The sequence below is a fragment of the Marmota flaviventris genome, chromosome 17, assembly GCF_047511675.1.
Source record: "Marmota flaviventris isolate mMarFla1 chromosome 17, mMarFla1.hap1, whole genome shotgun sequence".
NCBI classification, from domain to species: Eukaryota; Metazoa; Chordata; class Mammalia; order Rodentia; family Sciuridae; genus Marmota; species Marmota flaviventris.
In genome coordinates, this window is record NC_092514.1 from 26,976,971 (window position 1) to 26,996,251 (window position 19,281).

General features: G+C 45.2%; 4 protein-coding genes across 5 annotated transcripts; 2 read left to right on the top strand and 2 right to left on the bottom strand.

Moving 5' to 3' along the window:
- Positions 1 to 1,291: 1,291 nt before the first annotated feature.
- Vmo1 (vitelline membrane outer layer 1 homolog) lies at positions 1,292 to 3,467 on the bottom strand. The gene is made up of 3 exons (XM_027922620.2): positions 2,136 to 3,467; positions 1,931 to 2,046; positions 1,292 to 1,646 (listed from the first exon to the last, which is right to left on the bottom strand). The coding sequence occupies exons 1-3, from the start codon at positions 2,316 to 2,318 to the stop codon at positions 1,349 to 1,351; spliced, it is 597 nt and encodes a 198-aa protein (XP_027778421.1). The 5' UTR covers positions 2,319 to 3,467; the 3' UTR covers positions 1,292 to 1,348.
- A 1,297-nt stretch (positions 3,468 to 4,764) lies between these two features.
- Gltpd2 (glycolipid transfer protein domain containing 2) lies at positions 4,765 to 7,263 on the top strand. Its single transcript, XM_027922622.2, is given in 7 exon segments — positions 4,765 to 4,815; positions 4,817 to 4,854; positions 4,947 to 5,130; positions 5,132 to 5,269; positions 5,271 to 5,379; positions 5,382 to 6,379; positions 7,064 to 7,263. Coding segments are annotated over 6 exon segments (615 nt in total). The 5' UTR covers positions 4,765 to 4,779; the 3' UTR covers positions 5,492 to 6,379; positions 7,064 to 7,263.
- Positions 7,264 to 9,949: 2,686 nt separating this feature from the next.
- Positions 9,950 to 12,034, top strand: Psmb6 (proteasome 20S subunit beta 6). Of its 2 annotated transcripts, none has more exons than XM_027922642.2 (6): positions 9,950 to 10,092; positions 10,475 to 10,542; positions 10,979 to 11,110; positions 11,228 to 11,357; positions 11,549 to 11,693; positions 11,800 to 11,952. In XM_027922642.2, exons 1-6 carry the CDS (start codon positions 9,991 to 9,993, stop codon positions 11,862 to 11,864), a joined length of 642 nt encoding a protein of 213 aa, XP_027778443.1. In that variant the 5' UTR covers positions 9,950 to 9,990; the 3' UTR covers positions 11,865 to 11,952. The 2 variants fall into 2 exon arrangements, with proteins under 2 accessions (XP_027778443.1, XP_027778442.1); XM_027922641.2 differs by having other exon boundaries at positions 9,951 to 10,092; positions 11,820 to 12,034.
- A 2,897-nt stretch (positions 12,035 to 14,931) lies between these two features.
- On the bottom strand, positions 14,932 to 15,657 carry C17H17orf114 (chromosome 17 C17orf114 homolog). The gene is made up of 2 exons (XM_071603363.1): positions 15,585 to 15,657; positions 14,932 to 15,098 (listed from the first exon to the last, which is right to left on the bottom strand). Exons 1-2 carry the CDS (start codon positions 15,655 to 15,657, stop codon positions 14,932 to 14,934), a joined length of 240 nt encoding a protein of 79 aa, XP_071459464.1.
- Between the last annotated feature and the right edge of the window lie 3,624 nt (positions 15,658 to 19,281).

Genomic DNA, 19,281 nt, shown 5'->3' on the forward strand with positions numbered 1-19,281 from the left:
AATTGAACCCGGGTCGCACGCATGCCAGGCGAGCCCACTACCACTTGAGCCACATCCCCAGCCCCTGGAATAAACTGTTTTGAGTCCCCCTTCAACCCTCCCAGCTCAGATTACTCCCTAAATCAGCAAGAGTCTTTGAGGGCCTCCTGAGCTTGGTGTTCTCCTGACCCTGTTGGAGCCCCTACACCCCATTTGTTTTGTTTTGAAAAGTTACTGAGCAAAAAAAAAAGAAAAAAGAAAAGTTACTGAGCTATTAAGTTGTGCAGGAAATACAGTAGTAAACAAGGCAGATGAGTTCTGTGCTCTCAAAGAATTGAACATTCCAGGAGTGGAAAAGGCAATTTTTAATAGAAGCAAAGGATTATTTTAGTTGATGGTTAACACGTTTTAATTTATTTATTTAATTATTGTTCTATTTTCAGTACTGGAGATTATTGAACCCAGGGCCTCACACATGCTCTGAGAGTGCACTATCACACCATTGAGCTACACACATCCCCACCCTTTTTTGTTGAATTTTCAGACAAGTTCAGCTAAATTGTCCAGGTTGGTCTCCAACTGGTGATCCTTCTACCTCAGCCTCCCAAGTGGCTGGAATTACAGGTGTTTACCAGGGCACCCAGCTGTAAAAACTTTTTAAAAACACATTGGTAATAGAATAGATATTAACTGATGGAGTTGTTGTGTTTTTGTTTATTGTTTTTGTTTTTTAATGACAGGGAAAAGTCTGAGAAAATGAGATTTGAGCTAAAATCTGAAGGATGAGCTAACCATCTAGGTACCTGGGGGATTCTAGGCAGAGAGAACAGCAATGAAGGACAAAAGGTCCTTAACAGTATTTAAAAAGTCAAATTTGGATTTAGCAAGGGGGGTTTGGAAACTATGGAAAAAGACACTTTAGCCTCTTAAACTCTAGAAGATGAAGACTTAAAGCTATTGTAGCATTGTCACCTCCTGATTTGACAGAAGTTTCTTAACCTGAAGTCACTGGTAACTTGGAAAGGAGACAACCTGTGCTTTTAATGAGGGTGGGGTATTTACAGATGTCCTCAGAAAGCCAGAGACTTCCTTCACACACACACACACACACACACACACACACACACACACACACTGTTTTTCATGACGAAGGGGCCCATAAGTTGCAGCAGCCTACCGTGGACCGCCTGAGGTCTCACTCAAATGTAGACCTGGCCCAGTACTGGGTTAGTAGGCAAACAAGGAGACACAGTTTCTCATTCCTAAAACAAGCCAAACCAAAGTCAAGATGAAAATGTTTTAATCCCCGGGGGATGGGACTAGCCTCCGGGCCAGCCGGGGAAAGGACTTCGACAATGTTAGGACAAGGTTAGGTGAGGCAGCAGAATACTCGTGCATCGTTAAGTGCAGTGTCATCACGGAGGCCTCTAGGCTGCTCAACCTTGGTCTGTAAGCCACACGCACCTTTCAGGCAAGACGTGCTCCATTCTCCAAATTTTCCCCAGTCCAGCCCAGGCCCCTGCAACTCCGTGCCATCTGAGCACCGGAAACGCACGTTGTTCACTGCAGTGTTGTCCCCAGGGGTTATGGGTGCTTCCACCCGAAGTGAGAAAGCCACTAGGAAGCCACCACTAGGACACCATAGAGGCTCACTCCATGCACCCCACCTATAAGGGAAGAGGAGAAGCGCTAGCTCTGTGAGCACTCCCTACTCACCTTGAGGCCAACCCAGAACGTGGGACTTTCCAAGGCAGGTCAGGGCAACCCCATTCGGTTGGATTTAACCACCTGACCTTCCGTGAGGTGCAGACAGGTGGACTTCCATCCACCTCCTCAAATCTAAACTGCCCCATAATTCAGGAGGAGTTTATCTGCTGGGAGAGGGCATGTAACAGGAGGGTAAGAGACATGCCCTGACCTTAAGACATGCTTGGCCCCTGCCCCTTCTCACTTTCCAGATTGGGACTCCACAACTTGAGTGTTGAGCTCAGAGTTACCACGTGTGCAGTGCAGCCGGATCCCATTCAGAGCTGTGTCATCACCGAGAATGCCTTGATGGGGCTCTACCTGGGTAGTAAGGATGAGTCAGGGGACTGCCATCCTTGGCTCCATGGCCCCATGCCATATCCACCCCCTCCAAACCCTAGAGCTCTCACCTTAAGTGAGAACCCGCTGGCAAAGTATCCATCAGGACACATCTCAGGCAGGGCCCAGTCGCCCCAGGGACCCCCGTTGGTCACTTCAATGACAGGGTAGCCGATCAGCCCATCTGCCAGCGCATATTTGCAGTACACGGCCCACAACAGCATCAGCAGCTTGGTTCCCACACTCAGTTCCATCCTGCAGAGTCTGTGAATCAGGCCTCTTAACTCAGGTTTATATCAGTCCAGTCCCTATCAGCCCCAACCTAGGCTCCAATTGCGGAAGGGCCTCCAGGATTAAGTGACATTCAAAACTAATCTGTTCCCGGAACTCCACAGACTTCAGGAAGGCAGAGTCCCAAAGCTAAGAAAGGAGGGGCAGTGACAGTGGGCAAGTTGAGATAATAACCACATACTAAAGGCTTACTATAGGACACAAATTGTAGCTAATGCTTTGCAGACATATTTTATTTAATCCTCACAATTTTAGGAAATCTGAATTACCTTTCCTATATGGCTGATGAAGGAACTAAGGCCCAGAAGTGACAAATGACTTGAAGTCAAAACCAGCAAGCAGGGAACCATTCCAACACTGGGAACAAAGACCAGGACTAGGCCTCAGAGACAGGATTGGCCAGGGGTAACCTAGGGAGCTCCAGGATGTGAGGAGCATAGAGTGAGCATATGGCAAGAATTCATGAACTGCTGGAATTGGGATGGATCTTCTTAGAGACTGGAGTGCTGACCCTTTGAGAATCCAGAGTACCAGATATACCCAACTCTAAGATGTTTATGGATAAGGCTCTAAGAACCCCCTAAGAACAAAACAGGCTGTTTCTTCCATCACTTCCTGTATCCAAGCTTTCTTTTTGGTACCGGGGATTAAACCCAGGTGCGCTTAACCACTGAGCCACATCCCCAGCCCTCTTTTCTTTTACATTTTATTTAGAGACAGGATCTCGCTGAGTTGCTTAGGGCCTTGCTAAGTTGCTCAGGCTGACCTTGAAATGGTGATCCTACAGCTTTGGCCTCCAGAGCTGCTGCACCATATGCCCCCACTATATCCTTACTTTCTTTCCACCGGGTGGACTTCTAATTTACAAAACAAAAAGCAAACAAAACCTGTCTAGATCTGTTAGAGGGCTCCACCCCTGATTTGCCTGCCCTTCATACACACAGCTTTGCTTATTCAATTCCTATTTGTTTAGTAATAATGAGTTTTGGCCCGTAAGCATGCAAGAAAAACAAGGCCCCTGTCTTCTTCAGAGCTCCCGTGGGGAAAACAAATAGAAAATTCTCCCTCAATGGATGTTTAGCTCTGGGAGAACACTTTTATATTCTGGAGGCCTAGTAGGGCCTGGCATGTGGAAGTAGTTAATGAAGATAATTTTTATAAATGACTGTGGAATCAATCTGGAGTTTAAAAAGTTAAACCAAAAGAATGTAAAAGGATAAAACCTTAAGTACATAATTGAAAGGTCACGTACCTAGATCATGACAAGGTTCTCTGGGAATAGAATGGAAAATTTAGAAGTGGGTGGTCGCTGGATCCCAAAGACCTCCCCTGCCCCACTGAACTTGGGAAGATTTGTAGGGCAATTGTGGTCAGCTTTCCCATTTACAACATTTTCACAAACATTATCATTTAATCCTCACATGAGGCTTGCAAGTACCTATTATTATCCTCAATTTATAGTGGAGGGAATCCAAGTCCAGAGTTAACTTACAGTCCACAGTAGGGGAACTGGTTCTTACCCTAGCCTCTCTCCCCAGTAATACCCAGGCTGCCTCTTACTATAAGCTGGCCCTACAGGAAAAGGAAATGTAGAGATGTGTCATTGTTGCCAATTCCCCGCAAATCTTCATTCAGTCCCTCACCCTAGGGTAGCTGCCCTTTGGGGCAAAGTATACAGGGGAAGGGGTCTTAAAAGGTTAATAATTAATTTAATAATAAATTAATTTGCATCTCAGGTCACTGCCCACATCTTTTCCCTCCTGGAGGCCTATGACGACACTGGCTAGGGGCTAGTGAGGGGGCAGTGGTCTCAGCAGCAGCCATGGCGGGTCTCAGCAGCAGCCATGGCGGGTCTCACTGCCTCACCCTGCCCTGTGTTGCTGGTTCCACCAGGCAATTCCTCTATTTTTGTGTTAGTGCTTTTTCATCTCAGTGCTCAGATCCTTGGTGAATGGCTTCTTTCCTTACCTGCTCAGGGAAAAAGTCAGGAGTCTAGGCCCTTAGAACCCAAGCTCCCTTCTCTGGACCTCACCGCTTAGTTTCCCCTCTTCCCAAGCATCCTGTCAGACTGCAGGCCCTGGCAAAGTCCTGCATTCCAGAAGGTCCACTGCCTTCCAAGTATGCTCAAGACAGGGTATGCTCAAGACCCCAGGGCTGAGTCTGAGAGTCCCAGATAGAACCCTGAACAGGGGGAAAGGGAGCTAGGCTAAGGGTCTGGTGAAGGATGAGTCCTCTTCCTCATCTCCTCTCTCCCATCATGAAGCTGAGAGTATAGCAGAAAAGGACCAAAGCTAGACCTTAGGGACAATCTGTTCAGAGCCTAATCCAGCTACTTGCTAAGTAGATCCAGCAAGAGCCGGACCCTCTGATGGTACCCAAAGAGAAGAGCTTTGCTGTCCGGGGCCTCAGGGAGTGCTGGGCTGCATGATAAGGCCCTTTATTGCCAGTCTGAAATTGGAAAGGGGATGTGGAATTGTCAGGATGGAAGGAACTAGTCAGGTGAGTGATCTCTCTCCTACAAGCCAATCCTCACCTCCTTGTTTCCCTCGCCTTCTCAAATCATCTCCCCCAACCCACCACCAAGCACACAGGTTCCTAACTCCCCTTGGCTCCACCTTCGCCTTCACCACGAGCAAGGTCTTCACCAAGGTGACAGCACTGGAGATTCGCGTGCATGGCCCAGATTCCACCCATTACACATCACTGACAACCATGGCGGTCTGGGAGAAGCAGGCAGGAATGCAGGAACTGCCAGATAGGGTCCCCAGAGACTCGGCTGGCCGGGTCTTTGGGCTCACGAATGTTATTGCTCTTGCCGCACCGCGCGCTGCGCTGGTCCCAGATCTGCCTCCACCGGGTGGCGACAAGGAAGCTGAGAGGCCCGGACGCCGGCACGCAATGCAGCGAAGCCTATTGCACATTTCCTGACCCCATATCACCCCTGGCTCATCCGTCACGCCACCCGCCTCGCTCTCCTCGCCTTCCCAACTCGCGGCCGCTTGCTGGAGCTGGCGTGCCCAGGAACCAGAGAGCGGACGCGCGGGATACAACGGACGGGGCCGCTGGCACCCTGGAGAATGTCTACAACCGCACCCAGGGACTGGTAGCCGGACACGGACTCCTCCCGTTGGCTTGAAGTCTGCAGTGGCGAGAGACTAGCCCAGAAGGGAGAACCCTGGGAAGGGATCAGCGCAGCCCAGGATCACGACCCCAATACTGGCGGGAGACACCTGAGCTGGCAGCTTGGCTGCCCCACTCCCACAGTGACGTCATCTGAGCCAAGTCCCGCCCCCAGCGGGGATGATTTTGAGCTTCTCGCTCTTTCTGTAGTCTCAGGAAAATGGGAGGAACCGTGAGGAATGAAGTATTCTTTGGCAGCAGTCGACATCGGGCATTTTGTGTAATGATGGCAGGCACTTAAGGGAAACAGAGTGTGGGAAGATGTGTCATTCCTGTTCCCGGCAGCCGAAAGGATCAAGCTTCTCCTGACCTATTTCAACCACTCCTGTGGCTTCAGTTGCCAACTCCATGCCACGTCTCCAGCCCAGACCTGTCTTCTGGGTTCTACTGACATACAGCAACTCTTTCCTGATGACATCTGCAAACAACATCTGCAAAACGGATCCCATCACCTTCCCCCTGAAAGTGTATCTTGTCCATTGTTCTGTCTCCTTGAATGAACAGCACACTCTCCCTTCCACGACCTAACTTTGTATCTATCCTATGTTTACCAAATGATTCTTTGGCCACTCCCAAAACAGTACTGAACATGAAAAAGCCTGCCCTTTTCGTTCGCAAATTCCCAAATTATACCTCCCATACACTTTCTTCTGGACTCCAGAATCCTATGTCTACAACTGTGAATTCTGCATTTTTGCTTAGATGTCAACTAGGCATAGCAAACCTGACATATTCAAACTAGTCATTGCTAGCTCAGTAAATACCTCCATTCTTCAGGACCTTAGACCATAAACCTTGTAATATGACTCTTCTGTTTCCCATTCATCACATCAACATCCAATATGTGAGTATCTAACAATTTCCCACTTTTTCCACCACTACTACACTACTATCCTTGTCCAGGACAACTTTATGGATAACTAATTTTATTGCAATACTTTTTTTTTTTTTTTATTGGGGATTTAACCTAGGGCCACTTAACCACACCCCCAGCCCTTTTAATTTTTTGAGACAGGGTCTTGGGAAGTTGCTTAGAGCCTGGCTAAATTGCTGAGGCTGATCTCCAACTTGCAATCCTCCTGTCTCAGCCCCGCCCAAGTCACTGGAATTACAGGCATGTGCCATCAAACACAGCTGCAACAGCTTCTTAGTTGTCCCTCTGTCCATCCTTTCCCTCCCAATAATGTATTGTCAGTAAAGCAGAAAAAGTAACACTTTAAAATGCAGTTTATTTCCTGTCACTTTCCTGCTCAAAAAATAATTAATTAAATCACAAATGAGGCCAAGAGTTTAGTAATGTTGCTCAGTAGTACAGTGAATAGATACATAAGACCAGCATACACACACAAAAAGGGATTATAATGAAATACAAGAAAGGCCAGGGCGTAACTCAGTAGTAATACCATGTATGAGGCACTAGGTTTGATCTCCAGTACAGGAAAAAGAAAAAGACAGCACTTTCCTAAATTGATCTACAGGTGCAATGCAATCCCTAACAAAATTCCTATGTTTTTTTTTTTTTTTCCAGAAATGAACAAGCTACTCCTAAAATTCATATGCAAATGCAAGGGATCCAGAATAGCCAAAACAATCTTGAAAAGGAAAACACAGTTGAAGGATTCACACTTCCAATTTCAGAAATTACTACATTCAGAAACTATATAGTGATGATGGTTATACAACATTTTGAATGTACCAAATGACACTGAACTTCACGCTTTAAAATTTTATGCGTTTTTTTTTTTTTTTGGGGGGGGGGAGGGGGAGATGTGGTCTATGTTGCCCAGGCTAATCTAGAACTCCAGAGCTCAAACAATCCTCCTTCCTCAGCCTCACAAGTAGCTGGGATACAGGTATGCACTGATATACTGGATAATTTTCTTTTAAATGTACTACAAAGCTACAGTAATCAGGACAGTATGATTCTGGCATGAGGATTAAATAATAGCTCATTGGAATAAAACCAGGAGAAGAGTATAGAAATAAATCCATATATTATTGGTAAATTGCTTTTTTTTTTTTTTTTTAAGCTGGAGTCTGTGTTGCCTAAGCTAGTTTCTAATTGTGGACTCAAGGCGAGCCTCTTGCCTCAACCTCTCAAGTAACTGGGATTATAGGCAAATGCCACCACCTCTAGCTTTTGGTCAATTGATTCTTTTTTTCTTTTAGGTGATGCTGAGGATTGAATCCAGGACCCTGCACAGGCTAGGCAAGCGCTCTACAAACTGAGATATATTCCCAGTCCAGACCCATTGATTTTTAAAAAATATTTTTATTAGTTATTGATGCACCTTTATTTATTTATTTGCTCATGTGTGGTGCTGAGAATCGTACCCAGTGCCTCACAAATGCTAGGCAAGCACTATACCACTGAGCCATAACCCCAGCTCCCTGGTCCATTAATTTTTGACAAGGATGCCAAAAACATTCAAGGGGGAAGGAATAACCTTTTTGACAAATAGGGCTGGAACAACTGGGTAACTACATGCAAAAGAATGAATTTAAGCCGGTGTGGTGGGCATGCCTGTAATCCCAGTGGCTTGGGAAGCTGAGGCAGGAGGATTGCAAGTTGCCAGCCTCAGCAATTTAGCAAGGCCCTCAGCAACTTAGAACCTTTCTCAAAATAAAAAATAAAAAGGGCCAGAAATGTGGCTCAGTGGTTAAGCACCCCTGGGTTCATTCCATAGTACCAAAAAAGAAGGAGGAGGAAGAGGAAGAGGAATAAATGAATTTAGACTTCACATCATATACAAAAAATGACTTGAAATGGATCACAGATCTAAGAATGTAAGAGTAAGCACTACAGAACTCTTCAAAGAAAACACAGGTGCCAGGCACAGTGGCACATCCTGTAATCCCACTGACTCCAGAGACTGAGGCAGAAGGATCCCAAGTTGGAGGTTAGCCTGAACAATTTAGGAAGAATCTGTAAAAAATTTTAAAGGGTTGGGAATGTAACTCAGTGGTACAGAGCTTGCCTAGCAAATATGAAGCCCTGGGTTTGATTCACAGAAACACACACACACACACACACACACACACATCAAAACTTTCCTTCTTCAAAGAATACAAATGAATTAAGTATAAAGACAATCCAAGGCTGGGGCTATGGTTCAATGGTAGAGCACTTGCCTAGCATGTGTGAGGCACTGGGTTCAATCCTCAGCACCACATATAAATAAATAAAGGTCTATCAACAACCAATAAATTTTTTTTTAAAAAAACAAGCCAATGGGAGAAAAATATTTGGAAATCATATACGGGATGTTTCTAATACCAAGAATAATATAAAAAGCTCAGCGGCTTGGGAGGCTGAGACAGCAGAATCCCGAGTTCAAAGCCAGTCTCAGCAATGCCAAGGAGCTAAGCAACTCAGTGAGACCCTGCCTCGAATAAAATACAAAATAGGGCTGGAGATGTGGCTCAGTGGTCGAGTACCCCTGAGTTCAATCCCCAGTACCAAAAAAAAAAAAAGTCAGCGCAGAACAACACAACAGGACCCTGTCTCAAAAGTAAATAAATAAATATTTAATCCCATAACCCAACAATAAAAAAAAATCCCAATTTAAAAATGAGAACTTAACTAAACATTGCTCCAAAGAAGATACACAAATGGCCAATTAGCACATGGAAATATGCTCAACATCACTAATTATTAGAGAAATGCAAAAAAAAAAAAAAAAAAAAAAAAAAGCCAGAAGATTGCACTCATATCCACTGGGATGGCCACGACAAAAAAAAAAAAAAAAAAAAGATACACAATACCAAGTGTTGGTCGGTATGCACAAAACTTGGAATCCTCACACATGGCTGGTGCGAATATAAAAAATGGTGCAGTCGCTACGGAAAACAATGGTTAGTTCCTCAAAATGTTAAACAGAGTTACCATAAGACCCAGTAATTCAACCGCTGCTAGGTTTACAGCCAAGAAAAATGAAAACACCCCACGATTATTCCAACTCAGATCTCCAGGCTCCAATCAGACAGATCAGTACAGCCCAGGCCAGTACTGAACGCAGGACCTTGCATATGCAAAAGTGCTCTACCTCCGAGCAACATCCCCTGCTTTCCGGACTCCCCTGTACTAAGCACTGATCCCAGGAATGATCTACCACTGAGTTACATCCACCAAAACTTTTTTATTTTATGTTGAAACAGGATCTCACTAAATTGCCAAGGCTAGTTTCAAACTTGCGATCCTCCGTCGTTGGGGTAATAGGCGTGCGCCACCACAGCAAGGCAGGACTTTCTCTTTTCGCTGTCTCTCTGCCCCGCTCTCTTTAGTTTGTTGCCTGACACACTGCCATCAAGTGCTCACTGTCGCAAAATAACCTACCCTCTACTTTCATTTCCCTTCTGCCGTCAACCGCGGCATGATTTTTCTCCCAGAAGGCCTCAAAGAGAGTGACAGAGCGCTTTACGACAGTTGCTTTGTGGCAGCACAGGAGGAGGAAGATGGCGGCCACCTTAGTTGCTGCTCGAGGAGAGGGTCCCGCACCCTCCTGGGGGCGGGAGGCTGTCGCCCCAGACTGGGAAAACCGGGAAGTCTCCACAGGGGTGAGGAAGGAGTCAGGATTCAGAAAATGTGCACAACTGGGGAGGATAAAGCCCAAGTGGGGTTGAGAAGGGAGGTGGACTGTGTTATGCTCACGGCGGAGGGAGAGGTATTCTGAGGATACTGGAGTGGTGTGGTACGTTGGTGATGGGGAGTAAAGGTGGGTTGAAGCGTGAAATTCTATCTTTCAGGGCAAATGAAACCTCTGAGCTTGAGGGTTGGAATTCTGGTATTTTGAGGAGTGTAGAGGCCCCCACAGGATTGGAAAATGGGTCCGCGGCGCACGAGTTTTGTATTATGGGATCTGGGGAGGGAATTGTTGAGGTTTATGTATGTTGGGGAATGTGGAAAAGTTTAGACTCACCCTTCTCTCCCTTTTCTCAGACCACTATCATGGCTGTGCAATTTGACGGGGGTGTGGTTCTGGGAGCAGACTCCAGAACAACCACTGGGTGAGCTCAGGACAGATTTATGAAAGATTTTCCCATCTTTCCCTTTCTTGCCTGCCGGACCATCCTGTTTTCCCTCCTTTCGGTGCTGGGGAATTGAACCTGTGGCCAGCCAAGCAAGTGCTTTATCACTGAGCCACGCATCCCTAGCCCTGCCAGCCCATCCTTAATCCTCCAGACTAATGTGGGCAGGGAAATTTCTCGTCTACCTGGAGAGAAAGATTTATCCCAGCTTGTATTTCTATAGTTTCATTCATCCTTATAAAAGTCTGTTTTCCATCTAGCCTACTTCCATTTGTATGAGAACCAATAAGCAATACTGGTTTCCTATCCCTGAAAACACACACACCCCAGGTACCCCCCATTCCCCTGTGGATAGTGATGGGATGGAGGTGGGAGGCAGGTGGGGTCTTTCCCTCACTATTCTGCCATCCTGCAGGTCCTATATCGCCAATCGAGTGACTGACAAGCTGACTCCTATTCATGACCATATTTTCTGCTGCCGTTCAGGCTCTGCAGCTGACACCCAGGCTGTAGCAGATGCTGTCACTTATCAGCTTGGATTCCACAGGTGCTTGTGGGCAGGGAAGGAGCAAGTATGGGAAGGGAACTGGGACCTGAGGCACTAAGTGGGCTCACTGTCAGGACCTAAGACTGCTTTCTTTGTAACCCCCACCTAACCCTCCAGCATTGAACTGAATGAGCCTCCATTGGTGCACACAGCAGCCAGCCTCTTTAAGGAGATGTGTTACCGATACCGGGAAGATCTGATGGCGGGAATTATCATTGCTGGCTGGGATCCTCAAGAAGGAGGACAGGTGGGATAATCTACTCCAGCACTGAAGCCTTGCCTTAGATCCTTTCTCTACTCTGACCATTTTCTGTTTCTCATTTCAGTTTCTACCTCAGTTACCATTAACTCTCTCCAGACTGATCCCACAATGGGAAGGTGGATGTACATGTGCTGGGAGAAGGGTATACACTGTGACTGTTCTCCTTCGTCTGGCAGGTATACTCAGTTCCCATGGGAGGTATGATGGTAAGGCAGTCCTTTGCCATTGGAGGCTCTGGGAGTTCATATATCTATGGCTATGTTGATGCTACCTACCGTGAAGGCATGACTAAGGAAGAGTGTCTGCAGTTCACTGCCAATGGTGAGAACTTGGGTTTCTGGGCCTGTGGTCGTCAACCCTCCCTACCCAAGCCAGGCCAACATTTCTCATTTATTACAGTACTCCCAGCAACTAACTCCAAATCCAACTTCCTCCTTTTATCCACAGCTCTTGCTTTGGCTATGGAACGGGATGGCTCCAGTGGAGGGGTGATCCGCCTGGCAGCCATTGAAGAATCGGGGGTAGAGCGGCAGGTACTTTTGGGAGACCAGATACCCAAATTCACCATTGCTACTTTACCACCTCCCTAAGTCTGCGATTCTAGGATGTAATAATATTCACCCCGTACCGATAAGAATTTAATAAACAGTTTGTCAAAGAGAGTCTTTGTAATTTGAGGTTCCTTTCTTAACCTCAAGCCTGAACTTGTCTGGCCCACTAGTAGTTTGTGCAAACCACTGCACCAAACTCAAGAGGAGTTACACAGGAGATTGAGGGAGTTTATGAATGTTCCACCACTCTTCACTAAGCTTTTGCATGTGTGGTTTTCTTTCTTCCTCTCTTCTCCTCTTTCCCTTCTCCACCCCTTCCCCCTTCTTTTCTCTGCTCTGTCTTTTTGTGGTGTTATGGATTAATCATAACAGAACCTCCTACATGCTAAGCAAGTGCTTTACCACTGAGCTGTAATTCCAGCAGGGTCCAGGCTGGCCTCATGCTTGCCGTCCTCCTACCTCACTGCCAGCCTATCTCAAACCTCACATAGTCAGGATTACAAGCATGTAGAAGTATGCACTGCACCCAACCTGATTTTTTTTTAAGGATTTGTTTTTGCTTTTTTTTTTTTTTTTTTGGTAAACTTTTTTAGAGAAGTATTGGTTTACATTAAAATAGAGTGGAAGTTAGAGATGTTTCCATATATATGCCTGTCCCCACATACAACTGCCTCCCCTGCTTTCAACATTCTACACCAGGTGGTGTGTTTGTTAGAATTGATGACCAACAGTGACACATGCTATATGGTTGCCCCCAGCTACATGGTTGGTTTTCAAACCTCTTTCTCCAAACTATCCCCATATTTCCTTTTCTCTATCATTTCTAGCTACTTAAACTATTAGAATATGGTTAATGTGAGGGCTATCAACAATACCTACCCCTCTATGTTTAAGTCCAAGGTAGAATTTAGAATTCTGAGATTGAGGTCATCTCTCCTGGCATACCAGTCATCATGAGTGATTACTGGCCCAAGACCAGAAGAACTCTCCTTTAGCCTCACCTCATGGTTCTCTTTCTTCATACCTCTGTTACCTCATCCTGTGGTCAGGACATAGCAATGTGACTTCCTTGGCTTCAGGGGAAAGAAGTTGGTCTTGTCTGCAAGTGGAATTTAAATGCTTTAGACTGGCTCTGAAAGTCACCATTCTCACAGAAGGCTAAGAATGGATTCTTTTCCTTCCAACTCAAGGACCTAAAGGAATTCAGTGATGCTTTTTGACAGTGACAAATGTTTAGTCTTCTTTTCTCCAGTGTAGGGGATAAAAGATACATTTGGAAACCTTGTTCTAGTATGCATAATATCCTGCCCTGGAGGGGTTTAGAGGGCAGTAGAGATGAGTATCCATAGAATTCATCTACTTACCATCTCCATATCACTATCCTGATCCAAACCACCATGATCTCTGAATGACAGCAACCTCCTAAATGGCCTTTCTGCTTCCTACTTGCCCTTAGGACAGTCCTTTTCCCATACAGCAAGGGAAGTAACCTTTGTAAACATGAGACCATGTTGCTTCCCTGCTTTAACATTCTTCAATGTCTTACCGTACCACCTGGACTAATATTTTGGCTCCTTACCAAGACTTTGAAGATCAAAAATTGCTTAACCTTAACACTCCAGTCATTCCTTATTTTTAGTTTCCTACAACCTTACCATTTACTGTTTTTTCTGCCTGGGGGGCCTCATCCATGCTAAGTAACAGCTTTACCATTGAATTATACCCCCAGTCCTGTGAAAATTTTAATTTATTCTTTGTTACTGGGGATTGAACCCAGGGCGCTTTGCCACTGAACTACATCCCCAGTCCTTTTTATTTTTTTGAGACAGGTTCTCATTAAGTTGTTAAGGGTCCAGCAGAGTCGCTAAGGCTGACCTCCAACTTGTGATTCTCCTGACTCAAGCCTCCCCAGTCACTGGGATTATAGGTGTGCAGCCCTTCACCAGCCTGGTTTTTTTTTTTTTTTTTTTTTTTTGAAACTGTTTCTTACAGCAGTATTAGGTTTATAGCAAAATGGAGTGGAAGGTAGAAATTTACCATATATCCCTTCCCCCACATATATACAGCCTCACTCCTATCCTGCATCAGAGTGGTATGCTAGAGTCAGTGGCCTACACTGATACCTCATTTCCCAGCTTTCACTTGGCTGCTTGTCGTTCAGGTCTCAACTCAGAAAAGCCTTTCCTATCCATCTGAAATTAAAGAAACACCATCCTCTGCCATCTCATTTTCACATTACCCTGTTTTATTTTCTTGTTAGTATCTCATATTGTCATGCTTATTTGTTTACTTGTCTTCTCCCTGAACTAGAAAGTCAGATAAAAAAAAGAAAGAAAGAAAGAAATAGAAATAGAGTTTTTTCTTCTTGATTCAATGATACATTCTCTATATCTGGCAGGCAGTTAATACCAAATATTTATTGAATGATATGCTCCCTAATCCCATCTGTCCTGCCCAATCTCCCACAATCTGCCCCCCCAAACTGGGGATTGAACCCAGGGATGCTTAACCACTGAGCCACATCTCCAGCCTTTTATTTTTATTTTATTTTAATTTTGAAACAGTACTTAGTGCCTCACTAAATTGCTGAAGCTGTCCTCGAACTTGCAATTCTCCTGCCTCAGCCTCCTGAGTCTCTGGGATTACAGGCAAGCGCCACCATACCCTGCAAACCAACCTCCCCAAACTTGTTCTCACCACACTCATCTCTGAAGCTGGGTTTCAGCAAATTTACTTTCCTGTTAGCACACCTGGGGTCTGCCTCATAGTCACCATTCCTGTGACCCACTCCCATCTGATGCTACCCTTCCCACCTCAGCCTTATACTCAGCCTTAGTGCCTTGACCCTGCCAACCTTCCAGTCATACACAGAACACTTGGAAAGTCTGAAAGAATTTAATGAGAAGATCATGATAGATTTGGGGGAGCCAGACACTGGGACCATTGAGAAATGGGGTGAAGGGAGGTTTCCAAGTCTTCCTGGAGGTTCAGCCCCTGATTGCCTCCCTTCAAATGGTGGAGTCATTGGCTGATGCTACGTCATGCAGCTGGTGGCGGAAGGAGAGTCGGGCTTTTCTGCTGAAGTAGGCACCAGCCCCTGGGGAGGGTGGCCCTCCCTCAGTCACCATGGGGGTGATAGCTGGGCTGGAATCTGGAGGGGCAGCAGAACCCAGGCCTATAAGGGAGATTGGAGGAGGAAGAAAGGGATTGTGGTTAAGGGTTCAACTCCCCCCCACACACCACCTCCCATCAGTAGCTGAAGAGGAAAGAAATTGTCCTGGGAGTCTGAGGGATGAGGGAAGTTGGTGGCAGCAGCAGGGATGTTTAAAAGCAAGGCTGGCTTCACAGGCATGCAGTCTAAGCAATTGCAAAATCCCCCTAAGTCCCTCTCCTGCTCAGAAAGTCTCCCACGCTTGGAATAGTGGTCTACTGTCACCATCTTGAAGTTTTTAAATTTTGCCACAGGGCACCACTGTTCCATTTTGTATTGGACTCTGCAAAGTCTTTAACCAGTCTTGTGAGAAAGTGAGGAATCCACCTCCAAACCAGGGAGATACAGGATCCTTTTTCCTTTGCTGGTTTGAGGGTTTATCTTTCTCCCCGTACACTTGTCTATCTGTATGCCTAACAATCCCCCTGTTCCCTCAGTTAACCCTCATACCTGCTCCTCTTTCAGTCCCCCGTTGTCTCCGGCACCCACACCATGGGAAACACCATACACCCTTCAGACCCATCTCAACAATGGAGAAGACCAGGATGCTGGGAATGGCCAGGAGGGCCCCAAGGGGAGGAGTGTGGTTTCTAAGCCCCCCCACCAAGGGCAAAACTACCACTTAGCCTCAGACTGCCTGGTGATTATAGGCGCCAGGGGATAGAAGGGGAAGAGCAGGGAGGAGGAGGGAATGGGAGAGAATACCCCCCATTGAGACACCTGTGTGTGTGTGTGTGTGTGTGTGTGTGTGTTACTTGGGATTGAACCCAGGGCCTTAAGCATGCAAGGAAAGTTCTCTACCATTGAGCTACATCCTCAGACATTTATTTCTTGTGCCCCTTTAATTTTGAGTTTCTCTCTGATACTCATGTAAAAGCAGCAGAATGGGGTGGGGGGGTGGCTGTAGCATGGAATGGCAGAGATAAACACAGAGTTGCTATGACTTGGTGAAAATTCAGTAGAACAATGCCTGAGAACTTGGTGCCAGAGGCTAGACACTGCCAGGGTTGAGAATCTGTTTGTATTTTCTTTCTTTTCTTCTTCTAGGTGTTGAACTCAGGGCCTTGTGCATGCTAATAAGCATGTGCTCTGTCACTAAGTTATATGGCTAGCCAGCCTGCCCACACTCCTTCCTTCCTTCCTTCCTTCCTTCCTTCCTTCCTTCCTTCCTTCCTTCCTTCCTTCCTTCCCTCCCTCCCTCCCTCCCTTCCTTCCTTCCCTCCTTCCTTCCTGTCTTTCTGTACCGGGGATTGAACCTAGGACTTTGCGCATGCTAGCTTGTCCTGCCACCAGCACTCTACACTGAGCTACCTAGCCAACACTTTTTTTTTTTTTTTTTTAAGTTTAGAATAAGATTTGGAGTTGAGCCAGGCATGGTGGCACACACCTGTAATTCCAGTGGCTCAGGAGGCTGAGGCAGGAGGATCACAAATACAAAGCCAGTCTCTGCAACTTAGCAAGACCCTTAGCAACTCAGTGAGACCCTATCTTGGAATAAAAAATAAGAAGGGCTGGGGATACAGCTTAGTGGTTATACACTCCTGGGTTCAATCCCTGATACAAAAAAAAAAAAAAAAGGGAGTACCAAAGGTGAATGAGAAACTTTACTAGACAGGGAAATGTTATGTTCTCATTAAATGGTCTGGCAGCTTTTGTCCCTTTTATGTTTATTTCTTTGTTTTGAAACGGGGTCTCACTATGTTGCCCAAGCTGGTCTTGGACTCCTTGGGACAACAGGTACAGTGTCATGTGCCCAGCACTCTTGACCATTTTTTATGGGGATAGTTGTAATTGATTAATTATTCAGTGCCCAGTAGATGCTAGAGACTTACATTTTTATCTCATTTAATCATGTTAATGATGGGGGGCGGGGGTGGAAACAAACCCAGGCCCTTAAGCCTATACTCTGCTACTGAACCACACCCCTAGAACTCAATGATCTTTTAAGATTATTATTATTACTGTCCTGATTTTACAGATGAGGAAAGAGGCACTAAGAGATAAGATAATTTGCCCTAGGTCACAGAGGTAGTTATTGCAGAGCAGGAATGGAATCATGCCTCCCCAACCCTACTCGAAGTCTGTCTGACTACAGAGAAGACTCCATTAACCACTACACTGAGCTTTCCAACCATATTCCCAGGCATTGATGTCCTCAGCCTGTGTAGCTTGGCCAGAGCCTAGTCTGGGAGCTTTTGAGTTGAGAGCAGTCTAGCCAAGAATTCCAAGTGCCTTGGAGTAAAACTCAGCAAATAGTGCATCATTGTTGCCTAAGGGTGCCATTCCGTGGGAAATTTTAGGAAGCACTATTATACTATATGGCCTGACTTAGAAATCTGTTTTGTTTTGTTTTTTACAACCATTGAAGTAAAAATGTATGTACAATTCAATACACATAATGTACAGTTCCATGAGTTCTGTCCAGTATATACACTCATATAATCATCAACTCCAATCAAAATATGAGTGATTTCTATCACCCTAAACAATTCCCTTATAACCAGACATGGTGGGACACACCTGTAATTCCAGCGACGCAGAAGTCTTGAGGCAGGAGGATTGCAAGTTCAAGGCCAGCCTCAGCAACTTATCTAGGCCCTAAGCAAGTTAGTGAGACTCTGTCTCAAAAAATAAAAAGGACTGGGGATGTGGCTCAGTGATAAATCACCTCTGGATTCAAACCCAACTACAAAAAAAAAAAAAAAAAAAAATTCTAAAGAATTCCTTTGGGAGCATAGGATGTAGTTCAGAGGGAAGGATCTTGCCTAGCTGTAGTGAGTTCAATCCCTACCACTGCAAAAAAATAAAAGAAAATTCCCATTATATGTCAGTCTTTCCCCATACCCTGACACAGGCAGCCAGTAACTGGATTTCTATTGATTGGTTTTGTCTGTTCCCACCCCACCCCACTCCAGTAATCAGGATTGAACCTAGAGACACTCTACCACGGAGCTATATCCCCAGCCTTCTCTATTTTTTACTTTTTTCTACATCTCCCAGCCTATCTATCTATCTATTTATTTATTTACTTTAGTACTGGGAATTGAATCTAGGGGTACTTTAACACTGAGATATATCCCCAGCCCTTTTAATGTTTTAGTTTGAGACAGAGTCCCATTAAGTTGCTTAGGGCCTGGCTTAATTTCTGAGGCTGACCTCAAACTTGTAATCCTCCTGCCTCAGTCTTCTTAGTCACTGGGGTAACAGACAGTGCCACCACACCTGGCTTCCAGCCCTTTTTATTTAGAACTACATCCCTAGTTCTTTTTAATTTTTAGGTTGAGACAGGGTGTTGCTAAATTGCCCAGGCTGGTTGGATGTAGTGGCACACACTGGTAATCCTAGTGGCTTAGGAAGCTAAGGCAGGAGGATCACAGGTTTGGGACCAGCCTCAACAACTTAGTGAAGCTCTAAGCAATTTAGCAAGACACTGTCTCACAATTAAAAAAAAAAAAAAAAAAATGGGCTGGAGATGTGGCTTAGTGGTCAAGCACCCCTGGATTAAATACCTGGTACCAAAAAAAAAATTAAATTTAAATTTAAAAATTTTTAAATTGCCCAGGCTGTCCTCAAACTTGCAATACTCTTGCCTCAGCCACAGAGTCCCTGTGATTACAATGTTGCACCATCATACCTGGCTGGTTCTGCCTGTTTTAAGACTTGGTATAAAGGAAATTATCTGGTATTGCTCTTTTGTGTCTTGCTTACTTCAGTATAATGATTTTGAAATTCATCCCTGTGGTATGAATTAACAGTTTATATGGTTTATAGCTTCATTGAAATATAACACACATACCATAAAATTGACATGCACAATTTTAACATACACAATTCAGGGCTGGGAATGTAGTTCAGTGATAGGGAACTTGCCTAGAGTGTGCAAGTCTCTGAGTTTGATCCCCAGCACCTTTGTCCTCTTTAGAGTTTACTCCCCATTTGTCCTTCTCCCCAGCCCTGTCAACCATTCTTGTCATTCCTGTTTATATGGATTTGCTTAATCTGAACATTTCAAATTAATGGAATCTTACACGTGGCTTTTTGTGTCTGGTTCCTTTCACTTAGCCTAATGTTTCCAAGGTTCATCCATGTTACTAACAGTATGTATCAGTACTTATTTTCTTTTCATGGTGAGATAACATTACATTGT